Source organism: Salmo salar, chromosome 22 (genome assembly GCF_965601325.2).
Source record: "Salmo salar chromosome 22, fSalSal1, whole genome shotgun sequence".
Taxonomy (NCBI): domain Eukaryota; kingdom Metazoa; phylum Chordata; class Actinopteri; order Salmoniformes; family Salmonidae; genus Salmo; species Salmo salar.
In genome coordinates, this window is record NC_138312.1 from 62160780 (window position 1) to 62179964 (window position 19185).

The 19185-nt window shown below is 46.9% G+C and overlaps 2 protein-coding genes across 2 annotated transcripts in view; both read right to left on the reverse strand.

Moving 5' to 3' along the window:
- LOC106583814 (pyruvate dehydrogenase E1 subunit beta) overlaps window positions 1-13379 on the reverse strand; it is a 32560-nt gene extending 19181 nt beyond the window's left edge. The window contains exons 1-7 of the mRNA XM_045705691.2: window positions 13315-13379; window positions 12482-12554; window positions 12326-12385; window positions 11394-11501; window positions 10652-10714; window positions 8084-8119; window positions 7119-7272 (exon numbers count right to left, since the gene is read on the reverse strand). Coding sequence (XP_045561647.1) covers window positions 7119-7272; window positions 8084-8119; window positions 10652-10714; window positions 11394-11501; window positions 12326-12385; window positions 12482-12554; window positions 13315-13364 — 544 coding nt within the window. The 5' untranslated portion in view covers window positions 13365-13379. The remainder of the gene's footprint in view (window positions 1-7118; window positions 7273-8083; window positions 8120-10651; window positions 10715-11393; window positions 11502-12325; window positions 12386-12481; window positions 12555-13314) is intronic.
- Window positions 13380-13517: 138 nt separating this feature from the next.
- Window positions 13518-19185, reverse strand: part of pxk (PX domain containing serine/threonine kinase) — a 71644-nt gene continuing 65976 nt past the window's right edge. Inside the window, exon 17 of the mRNA XM_082967748.1 lies at window positions 13518-17530. Coding sequence (XP_082823874.1) covers window positions 17280-17530 — 251 coding nt within the window. The 3' untranslated portion in view covers window positions 13518-17279. The remainder of the gene's footprint in view (window positions 17531-19185) is intronic.

A 19185-nucleotide genomic window follows, 5' to 3' on the forward strand; every position in this document is an offset into this window, starting at 1 on the left:
ACCCCATGCTGATCCATAGAGAGAGAGAGATGCTAGTGTTTCCCCATGCTGATCCATAGAGAGAGAGATGCTAGTGTTACCCCATGCTGATCCATAGAGAGAGAGAGATGCTAGTGTTTCCCCATGCTGATCCATAGAGAGAGAGATGCTAGTGTTACCCCATGCTGATCCATAGAGAGAGAGAGATGCTAGTGTTTCCCCATGCTGATCCATAGAGAGAGAGAGATGCTAGTGTTTCCCCATGCTGATCCATAGAGAGAGAGATGCTAGTGTTACCCCATGCTGATCCATAGAGAGAGAGAGATGCTAGTGTTTCCCCATGCTGATCCATAGAGAGAGAGAGATGCTAGTGTTTCCCCATGCTGATCCATAGAGAGAGAGAGATGCTAGTGTTACCCCATGCTGATCCATAGAGAGAGAGAGATGCTAGTGTTTCCCCATGCTGATCCATAGAGAGAGAGAGATGCTAGTGTTTCCCCATGCTGATCCATAGAGAGAGAGATGCTAGTGTTTCCCCATGCTGATCCATAGAGAGAGAGAGATGCTAGTGTTACCCCATGCTGATCCATAGAGAGAGAGAGATGCTAGTGTTTCCCCATGCTGATCCATAGAGAGAGAGATGCTAGTGTTACCCCATGCTGATCCATAGAGAGAGAGAGATGCTAGTGTTTCCCCATGCTGATCCATAGAGAGAGAGAGATGCTAGTGTTACCCCATGCTGATCCATAGAGAGAGATGCTAGTGTTACCCCATGCTGATCCATAGAGAGAGATGCTAGTGTTTCCCCATGCTGATCCATAGAGAGAGAGAGATGCTAGTGTTACCCCATGCTGATCCATAGAGAGAGAGATGCTAGTGTTACCCCATGCTGATCCATAGAGAGAGAGATGCTAGTGTTTCCCCATGCTGATCCATAGAGAGAGAGATGCTAGTGTTTCCCCATGCTGATCCACAGAGAGAGAGATGCTAGTGTTACCCCATGCTGATCCATAGAGAGAGAGATGCTAGTGTTTCCCCATGCTGATCCATAGAGAGAGAGAGATGCTAGTGTTTCCCCATGCTGATCCATAGAGAGAGATGCTAGTGTTTCCCCATGCTGATCCATAGAGAGAGATGCTAGTGTTTCCCCATGCTGATCCATAGAGAGAGATGCTAGTGTTTCCCCATGCTGATCCATAGAGAGAGATGCTAGTGTTACCCCATGCTGATCCATAGAGAGAGAGATGCTAGTGTTTCCCCATGCTGATCCATAGAGAGAGAGAGATGCTAGTGTTTCCCCATGCTGATCCATAGAGAGAGAGATGCTAGTGTTACCCCATGCTGATCCATAGAGAGAGAGATGCTAGTGTTTCCCCATGCTGATCCATAGAGAGAGAGATGCTAGTGTTACCCCATGCTGATCCATAGAGAGAGAGAGATGCTAGTGTTACCCCATGCTGATCCATAGAGAGAGATGCTAGTGTTTCCCCATGCTGATCCATAGAGAGAGATGCTAGTGTTTCCCCATGCTGATCCATAGAGAGAGAGAGATGCTAGTGTTTCCCCATGCTGATCCATAGAGAGAGATGCTAGTGTTACCCCATGCTGATCCATAGAGAGAGAGATGCTAGTGTTTCCCCATGCTGATCCATAGAGAGAGATGCTAGTGTTACCCCATGCTGATCCATAGAGAGAGAGAGATGCTAGTGTTACCCCATGCTGATCCATAGAGAGAGATGCTAGTGTTTCCCCATGCTGATCCATAGAGAGAGAGATGCTAGTGTTACCCCATGCTGATCCATAGAGAGAGATGCTAGTGTTACCCCATGCTGATCCATAGAGAGAGATGCTAGTGTTACCCCATGCTGATCCATAGAGAGAGAGAGATGCTAGTGTTACCCCATGCTGATCCATAGAGAGAGAGATGCTAGTGTTTCCCCATGCTGATCCATAGAGAGAGAGAGATGCTAGTGTTTCCCCATGCTGATCCATAGAGAGAGATGCTAGTGTTACCCCATGCTGATCCATAGAGAGAGATGCTAGTGTTTCCCCATGCTGATCCATAGAGAGAGAGAGATGCTAGTGTTTCCCCATGCTGATCCATAGAGAGAGAGAGATGCTAGTGTTACCCCATGCTGATCCATAGAGAGAGAGAGATGCTAGTGTTACCCCATGCTGATCCATAGAGAGAGAGAGATGCTAGTGTTACCCCATGCTGATCCATAGAGAGAGAGATGCTAGTGTTTCCCCATGCTGATCCATAGAGAGAGAGAGATGCTAGTGTTTCCCCATGCTGATCCATGGAGAGAGAGATGCTAGTGTTCCCCATGCTGATCCATAGAGAGAGAGATGCTAGTGTTACCCCATGCTGATCCATAGAGAGAGAGAGATGCTAGTGTTACCCCATGCTGATCCATAGAGAGAGATGCTAGTGTTTCCCCATGCTGATCCATAGAGAGAGATGCTAGTGTTTCCCCATGCTGATCCATGAGAGAGAGATGCTAGTGTTACCCCATGCTGATCCATAGAGAGAGAGAGATGCTAGTGTTTCCCCATGCTGATCCATAGAGAGAGAGATGCTAGTGTTTCCCCATGCTGATCCATAGAGAGAGAGAGATGCTAGTGTTACCCCATGCTGATCCATAGAGAGAGAGAGATGCTAGTGTTTCCCCATGCTGATCCATAGAGAGAGATGCTAGTGTTTCCCCATGCTGATCCATAGAGAGAGAGATGCTAGTGTTTCCCCATGCTGATCCATAGAGAGAGAGAGATGCTAGTGTTTCCCCATGCTGATCCATAGAGAGAGAGATGCTAGTGTTTCCCCATGCTGATCCATAGAGAGAGAGAGATGCTAGTGTTACCCCATGCTGATCCATAGAGAGAGAGAGATGCTAGTGTTACCCCATGCTGATCCATAGAGAGAGAGAGATGCTAGTGTTTCCCCATGCTGATCCATAGAGAGAGAGAGATGCTAGTGTTTCCCCATGCTGATCCATAGAGAGAGAGAGATGCTAGTGTTACCCCATGCTGATCCATAGAGAGAGAGAGATGCTAGTGTTACCCCATGCTGATCCATAGAGAGAGATGCTAGTGTTTCCCCATGCTGATCCATAGAGAGAGATGCTAGTGTTACCCCATGCTGATCCATAGAGAGAGAGAGATGCTAGTGTTTCCCCATGCTGATCCATAGAGAGAGAGAGATGCTAGTGTTACCCCATGCTGATCCATAGAGAGAGATGCTAGTGTTTCCCCATGCTGATCCATAGAGAGAGAGATGCTAGTGTTTCCCCATGCTGATCCATAGAGAGAGAGAGATGCTAGTGTTACCCCATGCTGATCCATAGAGAGAGATGCTAGTGTTTCCCCATGCTGATCCATAGAGAGAGAGATGCTAGTGTTTCCCCATGCTGATCCATAGAGAGAGATGCTAGTGTTTCCCCATGCTGATCCATAGAGAGAGAGAGATGCTAGTGTTTCCCCATGCTGATCCATAGAGAGAGATGCTAGTGTTTCCCCATGCTGATCCATAGAGAGAGAGAGATGCTAGTGTTTCCCCATGCTGATCCATAGAGAGAGATGCTAGTGTTACCCCATGCTGATCCATAGAGAGAGATGCTAGTGTTACCCCATGCTGATCCATAGAGAGAGATGCTAGTGTTTCCCCATGCTGATCCATAGAGAGAGAGATGCTAGTGTTTCCCCATGCTGATCCATAGAGAGAGAGATGCTAGTGTTTCCCCATGCTGATCCATAGAGAGAGAGATGCTAGTGTTTCCCCATGCTGATCCATAGAGAGAGAGAGATGCTAGTGTTACCCCATGCTGATCCATAGAGAGAGAGAGATGCTAGTGTTACCCCATGCTGATCCATAGAGAGAGATGCTAGTGTTTCCCCATGCTGATCCATAGAGAGAGATGCTAGTGTTACCCCATGCTGATCCATAGAGAGAGAGAGATGCTAGTGTTTCCCCATGCTGATCCATAGAGAGAGAGAGATGCTAGTGTTACCCCATGCTGATCCATAGAGAGAGATGCTAGTGTTTCCCCATGCTGATCCATAGAGAGAGAGATGCTAGTGTTTCCCCATGCTGATCCATAGAGAGAGAGAGATGCTAGTGTTACCCCATGCTGATCCATAGAGAGAGATGCTAGTGTTTCCCCATGCTGATCCATAGAGAGAGAGATGCTAGTGTTTCCCCATGCTGATCCATAGAGAGAGATGCTAGTGTTTCCCCATGCTGATCCATAGAGAGAGAGAGATGCTAGTGTTTCCCCATGCTGATCCATAGAGAGAGAGAGATGCTAGTGTTACCCCATGCTGATCCATAGAGAGAGATGCTAGTGTTTCCCCATGCTGATCCATAGAGAGAGAGAGATGCTAGTGTTTCCCCATGCTGATCCATAGAGAGAGATGCTAGTGTTTCCCCATGCTGATCCATAGAGAGAGAGAGATGCTAGTGTTTCCCCATGCTGATCCATAGAGAGAGATGCTAGTGTTACCCCATGCTGATCCATAGAGAGAGAGAGATGCTAGTGTTTCCCCATGCTGATCCATAGAGAGAGAGAGATGCTAGTGTTTCCCCATGCTGATCCATAGAGAGAGATGCTAGTGTTACCCCATGCTGATCCATAGAGAGAGATGCTAGTGTTACCCCATGCTGATCCATAGAGAGAGAGAGATGCTAGTGTTTCCCCATGCTGATCCATAGAGAGAGATGCTAGTGTTACCCCATGCTGATCCATAGAGAGAGAGATGCTAGTGTTACCCCATGCTGATCCATAGAGAGAGAGAGATGCTAGTGTTTCCCCATGCTGATCCATAGAGAGAGATGCTAGTGTTACCCCATGCTGATCCATAGAGAGAGAGAGATGCTAGTGTTTCCCCATGCTGATCCATAGAGAGAGATGCTAGTGTTACCCCATGCTGATCCATAGAGAGAGAGAGATGCTAGTGTTTCCCCATGCTGATCCATAGAGAGAGAGAGATGCTAGTGTTTCCCCATGCTGATCCATAGAGAGAGAGAGATGCTAGTGTTTCCCCATGCTGATCCATAGAGAGAGAGAGATGCTAGTGTTACCCCATGCTGATCCATAGAGAGAGAGAGATGCTAGTGTTTCCCCATGCTGATCCATAGAGAGAGAGATGCTAGTGTTACCCCATGCTGATCCATAGAGAGAGAGATGCTAGTGTTTCCCCATGCTGATCCATAGAGAGAGAGAGATGCTAGTGTTTCCCCATGCTGATCCATAGAGAGAGAGAGATGCTAGTGTTTCCCCATGCTGATCCATAGAGAGAGAGAGATGCTAGTGTTTCCCCATGCTGATCCATAGAGAGAGAGAGATGCTAGTGTTTCCCCATGCTGATCCATAGAGAGAGAGAGATGCTAGTGTTTCCCCATGCTGATCCATAGAGAGAGAGAGATGCTAGTGTTACCCCATGCTGATCCATAGAGAGAGAGAGATGCTAGTGTTTCCCCATGCTGATCCATAGAGAGAGATGCTAGTGTTACCCCATGCTGATCCATAGAGAGAGAGAGATGCTAGTGTTACCCCATGCTGATCCATAGAGAGAGATGCTAGTGTTACCCCATGCTGATCCATAGAGAGAGAGAGATGCTAGTGTTTCCCCATGCTGATCCATAGAGAGAGATGCTAGTGTTACCCCATGCTGATCCATAGAGAGAGATGCTAGTGTTACCCCATGCTGATCCATAGAGAGAGAGAGATGCTAGTGTTTCCCCATGCTGATCCATAGAGAGAGAGAGATGCTAGTGTTACCCCATGCTGATCCATAGAGAGAGAGAGATGCTAGTGTTTCCCCATGCTGATCCATAGAGAGAGAGATGCTAGTGTTACCCCATGCTGATCCATAGAGAGAGAGATGCTAGTGTTTCCCCATGCTGATCCATAGAGAGAGATGCTAGTGTTACCCCATGCTGATCCATAGAGAGAGATGCTAGTGTTTCCCCATGCTGATCCATAGAGAGAGAGATGCTAGTGTTACCCCATGCTGATCCATAGAGAGAGAGATGCTAGTGTTACCCCATGCTGATCCATAGAGAGAGATGCTAGTGTTTCCCCATGCTGATCCATAGAGAGAGATGCTAGTGTTTCCCCATGCTGATCCATAGAGAGAGATGCTAGTGTTACCCCATGCTGATCCATAGAGAGAGAGAGATGCTAGTGTTTCCCCATGCTGATCCATAGAGAGAGATGCTAGTGTTACCCCATGCTGATCCATAGAGAGAGAGATGCTAGTGTTACCCCATGCTGATCCATAGAGAGAGATGCTAGTGTTTCCCCATGCTGATCCATAGAGAGAGAGAGATGCTAGTGTTTCCCCATGCTGATCCATAGAGAGAGAGAGATGCTAGTGTTACCCCATGCTGATCCATAGAGAGAGAGAGATGCTAGTGTTACCCCATGCTGATCCATAGAGAGAGATGCTAGTGTTTCCCCATGCTGATCCATAGAGAGAGATGCTAGTGTTACCCCATGCTGATCCATAGAGAGAGATGCTAGTGTTTCCCCATGCTGATCCATAGAGAGAGATGCTAGTGTTTCCCCATGCTGATCCATAGAGAGAGAGAGATGCTAGTGTTTCCCCATGCTGATCCATAGAGAGAGATGCTAGTGTTACCCCATGCTGATCCATAGAGAGAGAGAGATGCTAGTGTTACCCCATGCTGATCCATAGAGAGAGATGCTAGTGTTTCCCCATGCTGATCCATAGAGAGAGATGCTAGTGTTACCCCATGCTGATCCATAGAGAGAGATGCTAGTGTTTCCCCATGCTGATCCATAGAGAGAGATGCTAGTGTTTCCCCATGCTGATCCATAGAGAGAGAGAGATGCTAGTGTTTCCCCATGCTGATCCATAGAGAGAGATGCTAGTGTTACCCCATGCTGATCCATAGAGAGAGAGAGATGCTAGTGTTACCCCATGCTGATCCATAGAGAGAGATGCTAGTGTTATTCCTCTAGCACTAAGACACTTGATTCAACAAATCATTTACATTTTCAAGCCTTTGCTAACAGGTGTGTTAGTGCGAGGACAAAAACTAAAAAAATCTTCCCCCTTGAGTCCCAAGGACCAGGATTGGAGGAAAACAACGGGTATCAGATGTTTGTTTATATTACCTGCGGAGGAGCCGTTGGGGCCACGGAACACAATGGGGACAGGCTGGGCTCCGGCGGACATGTAGTAAGTCTTAGCAGCTGAGTTAATCACCTGGTCGATGGCTTGCATGGAGAAGTTCCAGGTCATGAACTCACAGATTGGCCTCAGCCCGGCCTGAAAACACAGGAGGAGAAGAGGGTTGAGTCTAGTGCTATATTGTGTACCATAAGGCTCTGGTTAGAAGTATTGCACTATGTAGAGGGCAGGGTGCCCTATGTAGGGTGCACTATGTAGGGGGCAGGGTGCACTATGTAGAGGGCAGGGTGCCCTATGTAGGGTGCACTATGTAGGGGGCAGGGTGCACTATGTAGGGTGCATTATGTAGGGGGCAGGGTGCACTATGTAGAGGGCAGGGTGCCCTATGTAGGGTGCACTATGTAGAGGGCAGGGTGCACTATGTAGAGGGCAGGGTGCCCTATGTAGGGTGCACTATGTAGGGGGCAGGGTGCACTATGTAGGGTGCATTATGTAGGGGGCAGGGTGCACTATGTAGGATGCATTATGTAGGGGGCAGGGTTCACTATGTAGGGGGTAGGGGGCACTATGTAGGGGGCAGGGTACACTATGTAGGGTGCACTATGTAGATGGTAGGGTGAACTATGTAGGATGCCCTATGTAGAGGGTAGGGTGCACTATGTAGGGGGCAGGGTGCACTATGTAGATGGTAGGGTGAACTATGTAGGATGCCCTATGTAGAGGGTAGGGTGCACTATGTAGGATGCCCTATATAGAGGGTAGGGTGCACTATGTAGGGGGTAGGGTGCCATTTGGTATGCCCTTAATGATAAGTCTCATCTTCCTACCACGATCAGACATTCAAATTGGGTTAGTGAAGATATGCTTGTACAATGTTACTTTCTATAGGAATAGGACATTTCCATACATTCCATAATAATAATAATAATAATAATACTAATTGACTTACGAATGCCGCACCAACAGCAATGCCTGCAAAGCCCATCTGTAAGGGGAGAAAATGCATCTGTTACAACATGTTCTAGAGCCCATCACATTTAGGGCCACAACATGTTCTAGAGCCCATCACATTTAGGGCCGCAACATGTTCTAGAGCCCATCACATTTAGGACCACAACATGTTCTAGAGCCCATCACATTTAGGACCGCAACATGTTCTAGAGCCCATCACATTTAGGGCCGCAACATGTTCTAGAGCCCATCACATTTAGGGCCGCAACATGTTCTAGAGCCCATCACATTTAGGACCGCAACATGTTCTAGAGCCCATCACATTTAGGGCCGCAACATGTTCTAGAGCCCATCACATTTAGGGCCGCAACATGTTCTAGAGCCCATCACATTTAGGAGCGCAACATGTTCTAGAGCCCATCACATTTAGGAGCGCAACATGTTCTAGAGCCCATCACATTTAGGACCGCAACATGTTCTAGAGCCCATCACATTTAGGACCGCAACATGTTCTAGAGCCCATCACATTTAGGGCCGCAACATGTTCTAGAGCCCATCACATTTAGGACCACAACATGTTCTAGAGCCCATCACATTTAGGGCCGCAACATGTTCTAGAGCCCATCACATTTAGGACCGCAACATGTTCTAGAGCCCATCACATTTAGGACCGCAACATGTTCTAGAGCCCATCACATTTAGGGCCGCAACATGTTCTAGAGCCCATCACATTTAGGGCCGCAACATGTTCTAGAGCCCATCACATTTAGGACCACAACATGTTCTAGAGCCCATCACATTTAGGACCACAACATGTTCTAGAGCCCATCACATTTAGGACCACAACATGTTCTAGAGCACATCACATTTAGGGCCACAACATGTTCTAGAGCCCATCACATTTAGGACCACAACATGTTCTAGAGCCCATCACATTTAGGGCCACAACATGTTCTAGAGCCCATCACATTTAGGACCACAACATGTTCTAGAGCCCATCACATTTAGGACCACAACATGTTCTAGAGCCCATCACATTTAGGACCACAACATGTTCTAGAGCCCATCACATTTAGGACCACAACATGTTCTAGAGCCCATCACATTTAGGACCACAACATGTTCTAGAGCCCATCACATTTAGGACCACAACATGTTCTAGAGCCCATCACATTTAGGACCACAACATGTTCTAGAGCCCATCACATTTGGGGCCACAACATGTTCTAGAGCCCATCACATTTAGGGCCGCAACATGTTCTAGAGCCCATCACATTTAGGGCCGCAACATGTTCTAGAGCCCATCACATTTAGGGCCACAACATGTTCTAGAGCCCATCACATTTAGGACCACAACATGTTCTAGAGCCCATCACATTTAGGGCCGCAACATGTTCTAGAGCCCATCCCATTTAGGGCAACAACATGTTCTAGAGCCCATCCCATTTAGGACCACAACATGTTCTAGAGCCCATCACATTTAGGACCACAACATGTTCTAGAGCCCATCACATTTAGGGCCACAACATGTTCTAGAGCCCATCACATTTAGGGCCACAACATGTTCTAGAGCCCATCACATTTAGGGCCACAACATGTTCTAGAGCCCATCACATTTAGGGCCACAACATGTTCTAGAGCCCATCACATTTAGGACCACAACATGTTCTAGAGCCCATCACATTTAGGGCCACAACATGTTCTAGAGCCCATCACATTTAGGGCCGCAACATGTTCTAGAGCCCATCACATTTAGGACCACAACATGTTCTAGAGCCCATCACATTTAGGGCCACAACATGTTCTAGAGCCCATCACATTTAGGACCACAACATGTTCTAGAGCCCATCACATTTAGGGCCACAACATGTTCTAGAGCCCATCACATTTAGGGCCACAACATGTTCTAGAGCCCATCACATTTAGGGCCACAACATGTTCTAGAGCCCATCACATTTAGGGCCACAACATGTTCTAGAGCCCATCACATTTAGGGCCACAACATGTTCTAGAGCCCATCACATTTAGGGCCACAACATGTTCTAGAGCCCATCACATTTAGGGCCACAACATGTTCTAGAGCCCATCACATTTAGGGCCACAACATGTTCTAGAGCCCATCACATTTAGGACCACAACATGTTCTAGAGCCCATCACATTTAGGGCCACAACATGTTCTAGAGCCCATCACATTTAGGGCCGCAACATGTTCTAGAGCCCATCACATTTAGGACCACAACATGTTCTAGAGCCCATCACATTTAGGGCCACAACATGTTCTAGAGCCCATCACATTTAGGACCACAACATGTTCTAGAGCCCATCACATTTAGGGCCACAACATGTTCTAGAGCCCATCACATTTAGGGCCACAACATGTTCTAGAGCCCATCACATTTAGGGCCACAACATGTTCTAGAGCCCATCACATTTAGGGCCACAACATGTTCTAGAGCCCATCACATTTAGGGCCACAACATGTTCTAGAGCCCATCACATTTAGGACCACAACATGTTCTAGAGCCCATCACATTTAGGACCACAACACAGGGTGTTTGTTTTTACCTCTGTGATTGGAGTGTCGATGATTCGTTTGTCTCCATATTTCTTCCACAGTCCCCTGCTCACCTACAAATTCACCAGTCAGGAGAAAAACCCCAATCAACTAGTCAAAATTATCAGTTTGAACAAAATACATTTCAAATATTATTCTAACAATAATATCATGGAACAAAATACATATACAATTAACAAATATAGAAAATATATGAGAACAAATATACTGAACAAAAATAAACGCAACAATTTCATTGATTTTACTGAGTTACAGTTCATGTGAGGAAATCAGTCAATTTAAATAAATTCATTAGGCCCTAATCTATGGATTTCACACGACTGGGAATACAGATATTGCATCTGTTGGTCACAGATACCATTAAAAAAAAAATGTGCCACACAATGGACCTCAGCCTTTCTGTGCATTCAAATCGCCATCGATAAAATGCAAAACGAAAACATTTTTCTGTTGTCTGTATCTTATGCCTGCCCATACCATAACCCCACCATGGAGCACAAAGGAGAACTGCTCTCTAACAGGGATGTAAACACATTTGTTCACAGAATTTGAGAAAGATAAGCTTTTTTGTGCTTATGGAACATTTCTGGGATTTTTTTATTTCAGCTCATGAAACATGGGACCAACACTTTACATGTTGCATTTATATTTTTGTTTAGTGTCTATTTATTTTAAACCACTTTTGAAATCTGCATCCTGATTTGCATGTAGTTTGTCATTGTGAACTCATACCTTGTAGGCGCCATCATACTGAGCCACCTCCTCCCCTAGAAGGAAGACTCTCTCATCCCTCTCCAGTTCCTCGTCCATCGCCTGGTTGAGGGCATCTCGGACATTCAACTGAAATAGAGACGTACACGATGTGACTATACAAAAAAATGACTTGATAATAAAATCATAATAGATTCATTTTATATATAGCCCTTTTCATTACAAGCTTTAAAGACCAAAACAAGTGCAGAGCCTGTGGTCTAGCAACATAAACTCCTCTCCCCACCAGAGACCGGGGTTCAATCCCCACTCCAAAAACTTCATACTGTTTATCCCATCTCTCCGTCTACCTCTATTAAAACTGTTCTGAAATCACATTAAGTGGGGATGGGGTTAGGGATCTTCCACAGCAGATGAAGATCGGCAGTAGTATGTCAAGTGGAGATGACATACATTTGACTACATACATGTGACTACATAAATGACATACATGAAACGGTGAATCAGACTACATACAAAAAAAATGCCAGATTTGATTACATACAAGACGAAATATATTTGACACTTTTAATAAAATGGCTGCTGTGGCTACAGCCGAGGACAAAACGGCAGTTTACCTACAAAAAAACAGTCGTCTCAAACCTGGACTGAGGTACCTTTTCCAAAACATTTCTAGTGCCGGCTCTGCGTTGTTTTAATTTACGACGATAGTGTAGCTGTATGTAAACGGATCGGATCTATTGCCTAAGGTCAGGCCTTGGACATCCCACATGGATACAACGTTCATCATATCCCGTAAACTAGTTAACATTTCATGATTTCTTTAATCTACATGTTACCGTATAAGCTATTGACTGCATTTCTTAACAGCATAATTGCTAGTAGTGAACACAGCTGACAGCTGCGGTGAAGGTTATTAGCTAGATTAGCCCAAAATGCTAGCTAGTTCTCACCTGGACAGCCGCTGGAGAAGTCTTGCTGAACTCTCTACGCAGGATCACCGAGACGGCACTCTACACAAGACAAGACAGAAAATGGCTCTCGTTAAGGTCTCATCCTTATTTCAACAATATAATTGTCTGAACTTTTTAATTCAAAAGTATAAACACCTTCCCGGAACGAAGAAAACACCTAATCGACGCCATCTTTGACCTGTCCTCTGTGAGGGAGGAGCGATTTGTCCTGTAAAAGGATCAGATCCAATCAGAGCGTTTCTTTGCGAGTCTAGTCTCGGGAAATCGGTGTTTTAAACCAATCACGACCATTCTCATGGAAAGGAAGCGGAAGAACTCTGAGCGACTAGGAAAATCCAAGGGCAAAAGCAAAAAGCATCATCACCACCAGCCTTTTGCATCCCAACGAAATGTATTTTGTTTTACAAAAAATAAAGAAAAAAGAAGCCAACTACTCGTAAATGAAGCATAGCAGAGCTTTAATTCCGATATTTGTGCTTAGCTGCCACTTTAGATGTACTATGCTGAAGTTTCTGATGTAGCTAGCATAGCCCAGACTAGTGATGACTGACAGAGACGGTGTATTTACATAGCAGGCTCAAAACAAAAGTCACAGCACTAACCATATTTAGACAGATGTAGGTACATGACATAGTTGGACAGCACACAAGCGATCAAACCTGTCAGTTCCGTGCTTAGTTCAACTCAAACATCGTTTACATTTTTTTTTAATTGAACCTTTATTTATCTAGGTAAGTCAGTTAAGAACAAATCCTTTTTACAATGACGGCCTACCCCGGCCAAATCCTCCCCTAACCCGGACGACGCTGGGCCAATTGTGCGCCGCCCTATACGTCTCCCGATCACGGCCGGTTGTGCTACAGCTCGGAATCGAACCTGACGATGCAGTGCCTTAGACCGATGTGCCACTCAGGAGGCCCAAATGGAACATGCATTGGCCGCATTGTTGCTTTAATCAGACTTATTACCGTAGTTTACAGTAGGCTTTAATACAGTAGTCCTCAATACAGTAGAGCATCTCATTAGGCAGTAGAAAGTGCATGTGAAGGTTGCTAGGGGACTTAGGTCCTGTGATGTGTTTGTAGTTACGGATCGTGACAGGTGGGGTGTCAAGTTACTTTATATCCACTAAAATAACACACACAGAGCAAAGAGTTCAACAAACCACACATTTCAGTCCATGATTTTAATAAAATAAGTATAATACGGCAAAGTAGATAACATTGTAATTTTTTTTTCTTTTCGACACAGCTGTGCAGGGTCAAACATACAAACCCCAAACAGTTCTGAATTGTTTATGTTTTAATGCAGCAGACAGACAATAGATGGTTTCATACAACCCCCCACCACCTCAAACCCCCCCCCCCCCCCAAAAGGGTTTAGAAAATATTAGTAACTTCATCTTAAAGTGCAGTCATCTTCAAATCATAAAATCTTTTTGTTTTTCTGTCACCTAGTTGTTAATCCATACTGCCAAAAGGTGGTATAGTATTTACTTGAAAACTCCATAGTCAACAGTGCAAATCAGAAAGGTTGGCAGGCAGCGATGATGAATAGACTTAATTATAAAAACTAAACAGCATTATTAATTACATAAACTATGGAGCATTCTTATTGGAGAAACAGCTGCCAAATAAACATAATGTCATACTGAAGCCTCACTTAGATGACCCCCTGAACTGGAAAAAAACAGAGGTGGAATTGGATAAAATTACATAATGAGGGGGAAATGTATTCTGGGTATTGTTACATACAAGTGCACACCACTCTGTTAGTGATGTAAAGAGCTGGTAACAATAAGCAGAGATAATATGAAACTCGATGGCTGTGTTTACACAGGCAGCCCAGTTCTTATCTTTTGCCCAATTATTGGCAAAGGATATGATCTGATTGGCCAAAAGACCAATTACTGGCAAAAGATAAATTGGGCTACCTGTGCAAATGCAGCCAATTAGTAATTGTCCTGAATGTGCCAATGTATCAATCTTCAAAACAGGTTAAACTTGTAATGTTGACAAGACAAAGCATTTCAGACAGTTCTGCAGATTGTAACTTTGCTTTTCAGACAGATTGAGGGTGTACTGTCCCTTCAGTTCCTCTGACAGTGGTTGGATGTAGCAGAGGTATAGATTATGATGATCAAATAACAGATTAGCTAGTTAACTCATTTCAGTATTAGGTTTATTTCTTGTAAACACCAGAATCCATTTTTAAATACATTCTCCCAGTAAACTGCTCACAGTTGTGTGTCAATCCTGGATCGTAGAGAAAACCCCTCCCTCCCTATCGGTAAAGTGCAGCAGAGAAATAGTCGATCCTTCAACATCTTTACACTGCTATTTTGGAGAGGAAAAAGCAAAACTATATATATATTTTTTTAAAAGGTATTTGAATCTTAAATTGTATACGGTTACTGATTAATACCAGTAAGTACAGCATGTCATCATTTGGGTTAATTATTTTACATACTGAATGATGACAGATTTCTGCCGGTCCTCATTTACTAAACAATGGGTAATCTGAGGTTTTAATCCTTGCAGCGTCCATAGTTTTTTTTTTTTGTATCTATGTGCGCATTTGAAAATGGCACCCTATCCCCTATATAGCAGACTACTACTAAGTAGTGCACTATATAGGAAATGGGATGCCATTTGGGACGCAAGCCATATATTGACGCAGGCACAGAGATGAATGTGGCACATAGACATAAGCAACACAGACAGTCCAACAGCATCACATCTCCTTCCATTCATTCCAAGAAAACAAAAAGGTAAAAAGAATACAGATTCAATAAACATAATACAGACGGACAGTTCTTTCATAGTCGTCTCACTGTGATGACACGGACAGTTCTTTCATAGTCGTCTCACTGCGATGACACGGACAGTTCTTTCATAGTCGTCTCACTGTGATGACACGGACAGTTCTTTCATAGTCGTCTCACTGCGATGACACGGACAGTTCTTTCATAGTCGTCTCACTGTGATGACACGGACAGTTCTTTCATAGTCGTCTCACTGCGATGACACGGACAGTTCTTTCATAGTCGTCTCACTGCGATGACACGGACAGTTCTTTCATAGTCGTCTCACTGCGATGACACGGACAGTTCTTTCATAGTCGTCTCACTGCGATGACACGGACAGTTCTTTCATAGTCGTCTCACTGCGATGACACGGACAGTTCTTTCATAGTCGTCTCACTGTGATGACACGGACAGTTCTTTCATAGTCGTCTCACTGCGATGACACGGACAGTTCTTTCATAGTCGTCTCACTGCGATGACACGGACAGTTCTTTCATAGTCGTCTCACTGCGATGACACGGACAGTTCTTTCATAGTCGTCTCACTGCGATGACACGGACAGTTCTTTCATAGTCGTCTCACTGCGATGACACGGACAGTTCTTTCATAGTCGTCTCACTGCGATGACACGGACAGTTCTTTCATAGTCGTCTCACTGCGATGACACGGACAGTTCTTTCATAGTCGTCTCACTGCGATGACACGGACAGTTCTTTCATAGTCGTCTCACTGCGATGACACGGACAGTTCTTTCATAGTCGTCTCACTGCGATGACACGGACAGTTCTTTCATAGTCGTCTCACTGCGATGACACGGACAGTTCTTTCATAGTCGTCTCACTGCGATGACACGGACAGTTCTTTCATAGTCGTCTCACTGCGATGACACGGACAGTTCTTTCATAGTCGTCTCACTGCGATGACACGGACAGTTCTTTCATAGTCGTCTCACTGTGATGAAATGCTGTTGGTTGGTGGATGTCAGGTCAGAATCCCAGTCCCTCTGAAACACCTGTGGTTCATGTGCTTACTTTCTGAATCACTTCCCTCACAGTTGCTTCACGTACGTTCCATTCAAGTCACTTCACTGTAAATAAGAAGAAAGGACGCTCCACTGAAATCATAAGTCATTCACTACAGTCTTCCAGATAGAGACCAGACTTGGCTGATGCCACCTCATCTTTAAACCACCTGTATAGTCCACTGACCAGTCGTTTTTGTGCTAAAGGGAGAACAAACCAGGCGGCCATATTGGAAAGGAGTTGATGCCCCGTCCCCTACCTCAAATCTTAAGGGGCGGGGCTGGGGGGGGTCAACTCATCGGGCGGAAACTAAATTTAGAAGCAAAAAAACTGAAGGAGCAAAAAAGGGATTGAGCAGGGCGACAGGTAACCTTTAGGGGTGACTGGGACCACAGGTAACCTTTAGGGGTGACTGGGACCACAGGTAACCTTTAGGGGTGACTGGGACCACAGGTAACCTTTAGGGGTGACTGGGACCACAGGTAACCTTTAGGGGTGACTGGGACCACAGGTAACCTTTAGGGGTGACTGGGACCACAGGTAACCTTTAGGGGTGACTGGGACCACAGGTAACCTTTAGGGGTGACTGGGACCACAGGTAACCTTTAGGGGTGACTGGGACCACAGGTAACCTTTAGGGGTGACTGGGACCACAGGTAACCTTTAGGGGTGACTGGGACCACAGGTAACCTTTAGGGGTGACTGGGATCACAGGTAACCTTTAGGGGTGACTGAGACGACAGGGTCAGGACGACAGGTAACCTTCAGGGGTGACTGGGACGACAGGTAACCTTTAGGGGTGACTGGGACCACAGGGTCAGGACGACAGGTAACCTTCAGGGGTGACTGGGACCACAGGGTCAGGACGACAGGTAACCTTCAGGGGTGACTGGGACGACAGGTAACCTTTAGGGGTGACTGGGACCACAGGGTCAGGACGACAGGTAACCTTCAGGGGTGACTGGGACGACAGGTAACCTTTAGGGGTGACTGGGACGACAGGGTCAGGACGACAGGTAACCTTCAGGGGTGACTGAGACGACAGGTAACCTTTAGGGGTGACTGGGACCACAGGTAACCTTTAGGGGTGACTGGGACCACAGGGTCAGGACGAGAAGGAAGAGCGATCCACTTCAGAGCGTCGGATGCTGCGGTCGATGGACACCGTTTTCTTCAGTTTGCCTATACTGAATGATGTGATGGAGGTGAGCAGGGCGCCACGCCCCACACCGTTGGCAGGAGGAGGATCTGACCCAGGGAGAGGAGGATGAGGAGGGGCGTGGGACTGGCCAGGGTTATCACTTGGAGGTAGAGGAGGAGGAGGAGGAGGAGGAAGAGGAGGTGGAGGGGCAACTCCTGCATCGACAAGAAAATCAACTGTTAGAACATTGAGTGGAAGTCTGATGTATAAGAACACATCAATATAAATGTTTTCTGTAACAGTGTTTCCAATCTCATCAATTAAACCGCCACCACAGGAATCACAATCTACAATGTTACACTTGAGCTTCAAAACAGTGTTTGAGTCTGCAAGGGTTATCAGAGTAAAAAACATGTTGTTGGGAGGTGGACAATATCAAAATGACAAATGGTGAAAATAAATATCCCGCCTTAAAAAATGGAATAAACGTTAATGTTTTGATCATTGCAGATTGTGACGTTTTAAAGTTGCAGACACCCTTTTACCAAGCAAGCAAAGGAGATGAAATAAAATAACTACTAATATTTGATGTTTTAGTGAGCAGAAATCTGAAGGTTGGTGTTAGAGAAGTTAAACACCTCGCCCCACGCCACTCCCAAACGGACGACCCCCCCCTTCCCCCCTTTCCAAACGGACAACCCCCCCCACGCCACTTCCAAACGGACGACCCCCCCACGCCATTTCCAAACGGACGACCCCCCCATTTCCCCCCCACACCATTTCCAAACGGACGACCCCCCCCCCCATTTCCCCCCATTTCCAAACGGACGACCCCCCCACGTCATTTCCAAACGGACGACGCCCCCCCCCACGCCACTTCCAAACGGACGCCCCCCCCCCACGCCACTTCCAAACGGACGCCCCCCCCACGCCATTTCCAAACGGACGACCCCCCCCCCGCCATTTCCAAACGGACGACCCCCCCCCCATTTCCAAACGGACCCCCCCCCCCATGTCCCCCCATTCCCAAACGGACGACCCCCCCCCACGCCATTTCCAAACGGACGACCCCCCCCCCAGCCATTTCCAAACGGACGACCCCCCCCAGCCATTTCGACCCCCCCCAGCCATTTCCAAACGGACGACCCCCCCCAGCCATTTCCAAACGGACGACCCCCCCCAGCCATTTCCAAACGGACGACCCCCCCATGTCCCCCCATTTCCAAACGGACGACCCCCCCATTTCCAAACGGACGACCCCCCCACGCCATTTCCAGAGGGACGACCCCCCCCCCCCCCCATTTCCAAACGGACGCCCCCCCATGCCACTTCCAAACGGACGACCCCCCCCCCCATTTTCCAAACGGACGACCCCCCCCATTTCCAAACGGACGACCCCCCCCACGCCATTTCCAGAGGGACGACCCCCCCCCCCCCCATTTCCAAACGGACGCCCCCCCACGCCACTTCCAAACGGACGACCCCCCCCCCCCCCCCCATTTCCAAACGGACGACCCCCCACCCCCCCCATTTCCAAACGGACGACCCCCCGTCCCCCCATTTCCAAACGGACGACCCCCCCATTTCCAAACGGACGACCCCCCCCGTCCCCCCATTTCCAAACGGACGACCCCCCCGTCCCCCCATTTCCAAACGGACGACCCCCCCCGTCCCCCCATTTCCAAACGGACGACCCCCCCCCGTCCCGCCATTTCCAAACGGAGGACCCCCCCCCACCCCATTTCCAAACGGAGGACCCCCCCACGCAATTTCCAAACGGAGGACCCCCCCCACGCCATTTCCAAAGGGACGACCCCCCCCCACGCCATTTCCAAAGGGACGACCCCCCCCCACGCCATTTCCAAAGGGA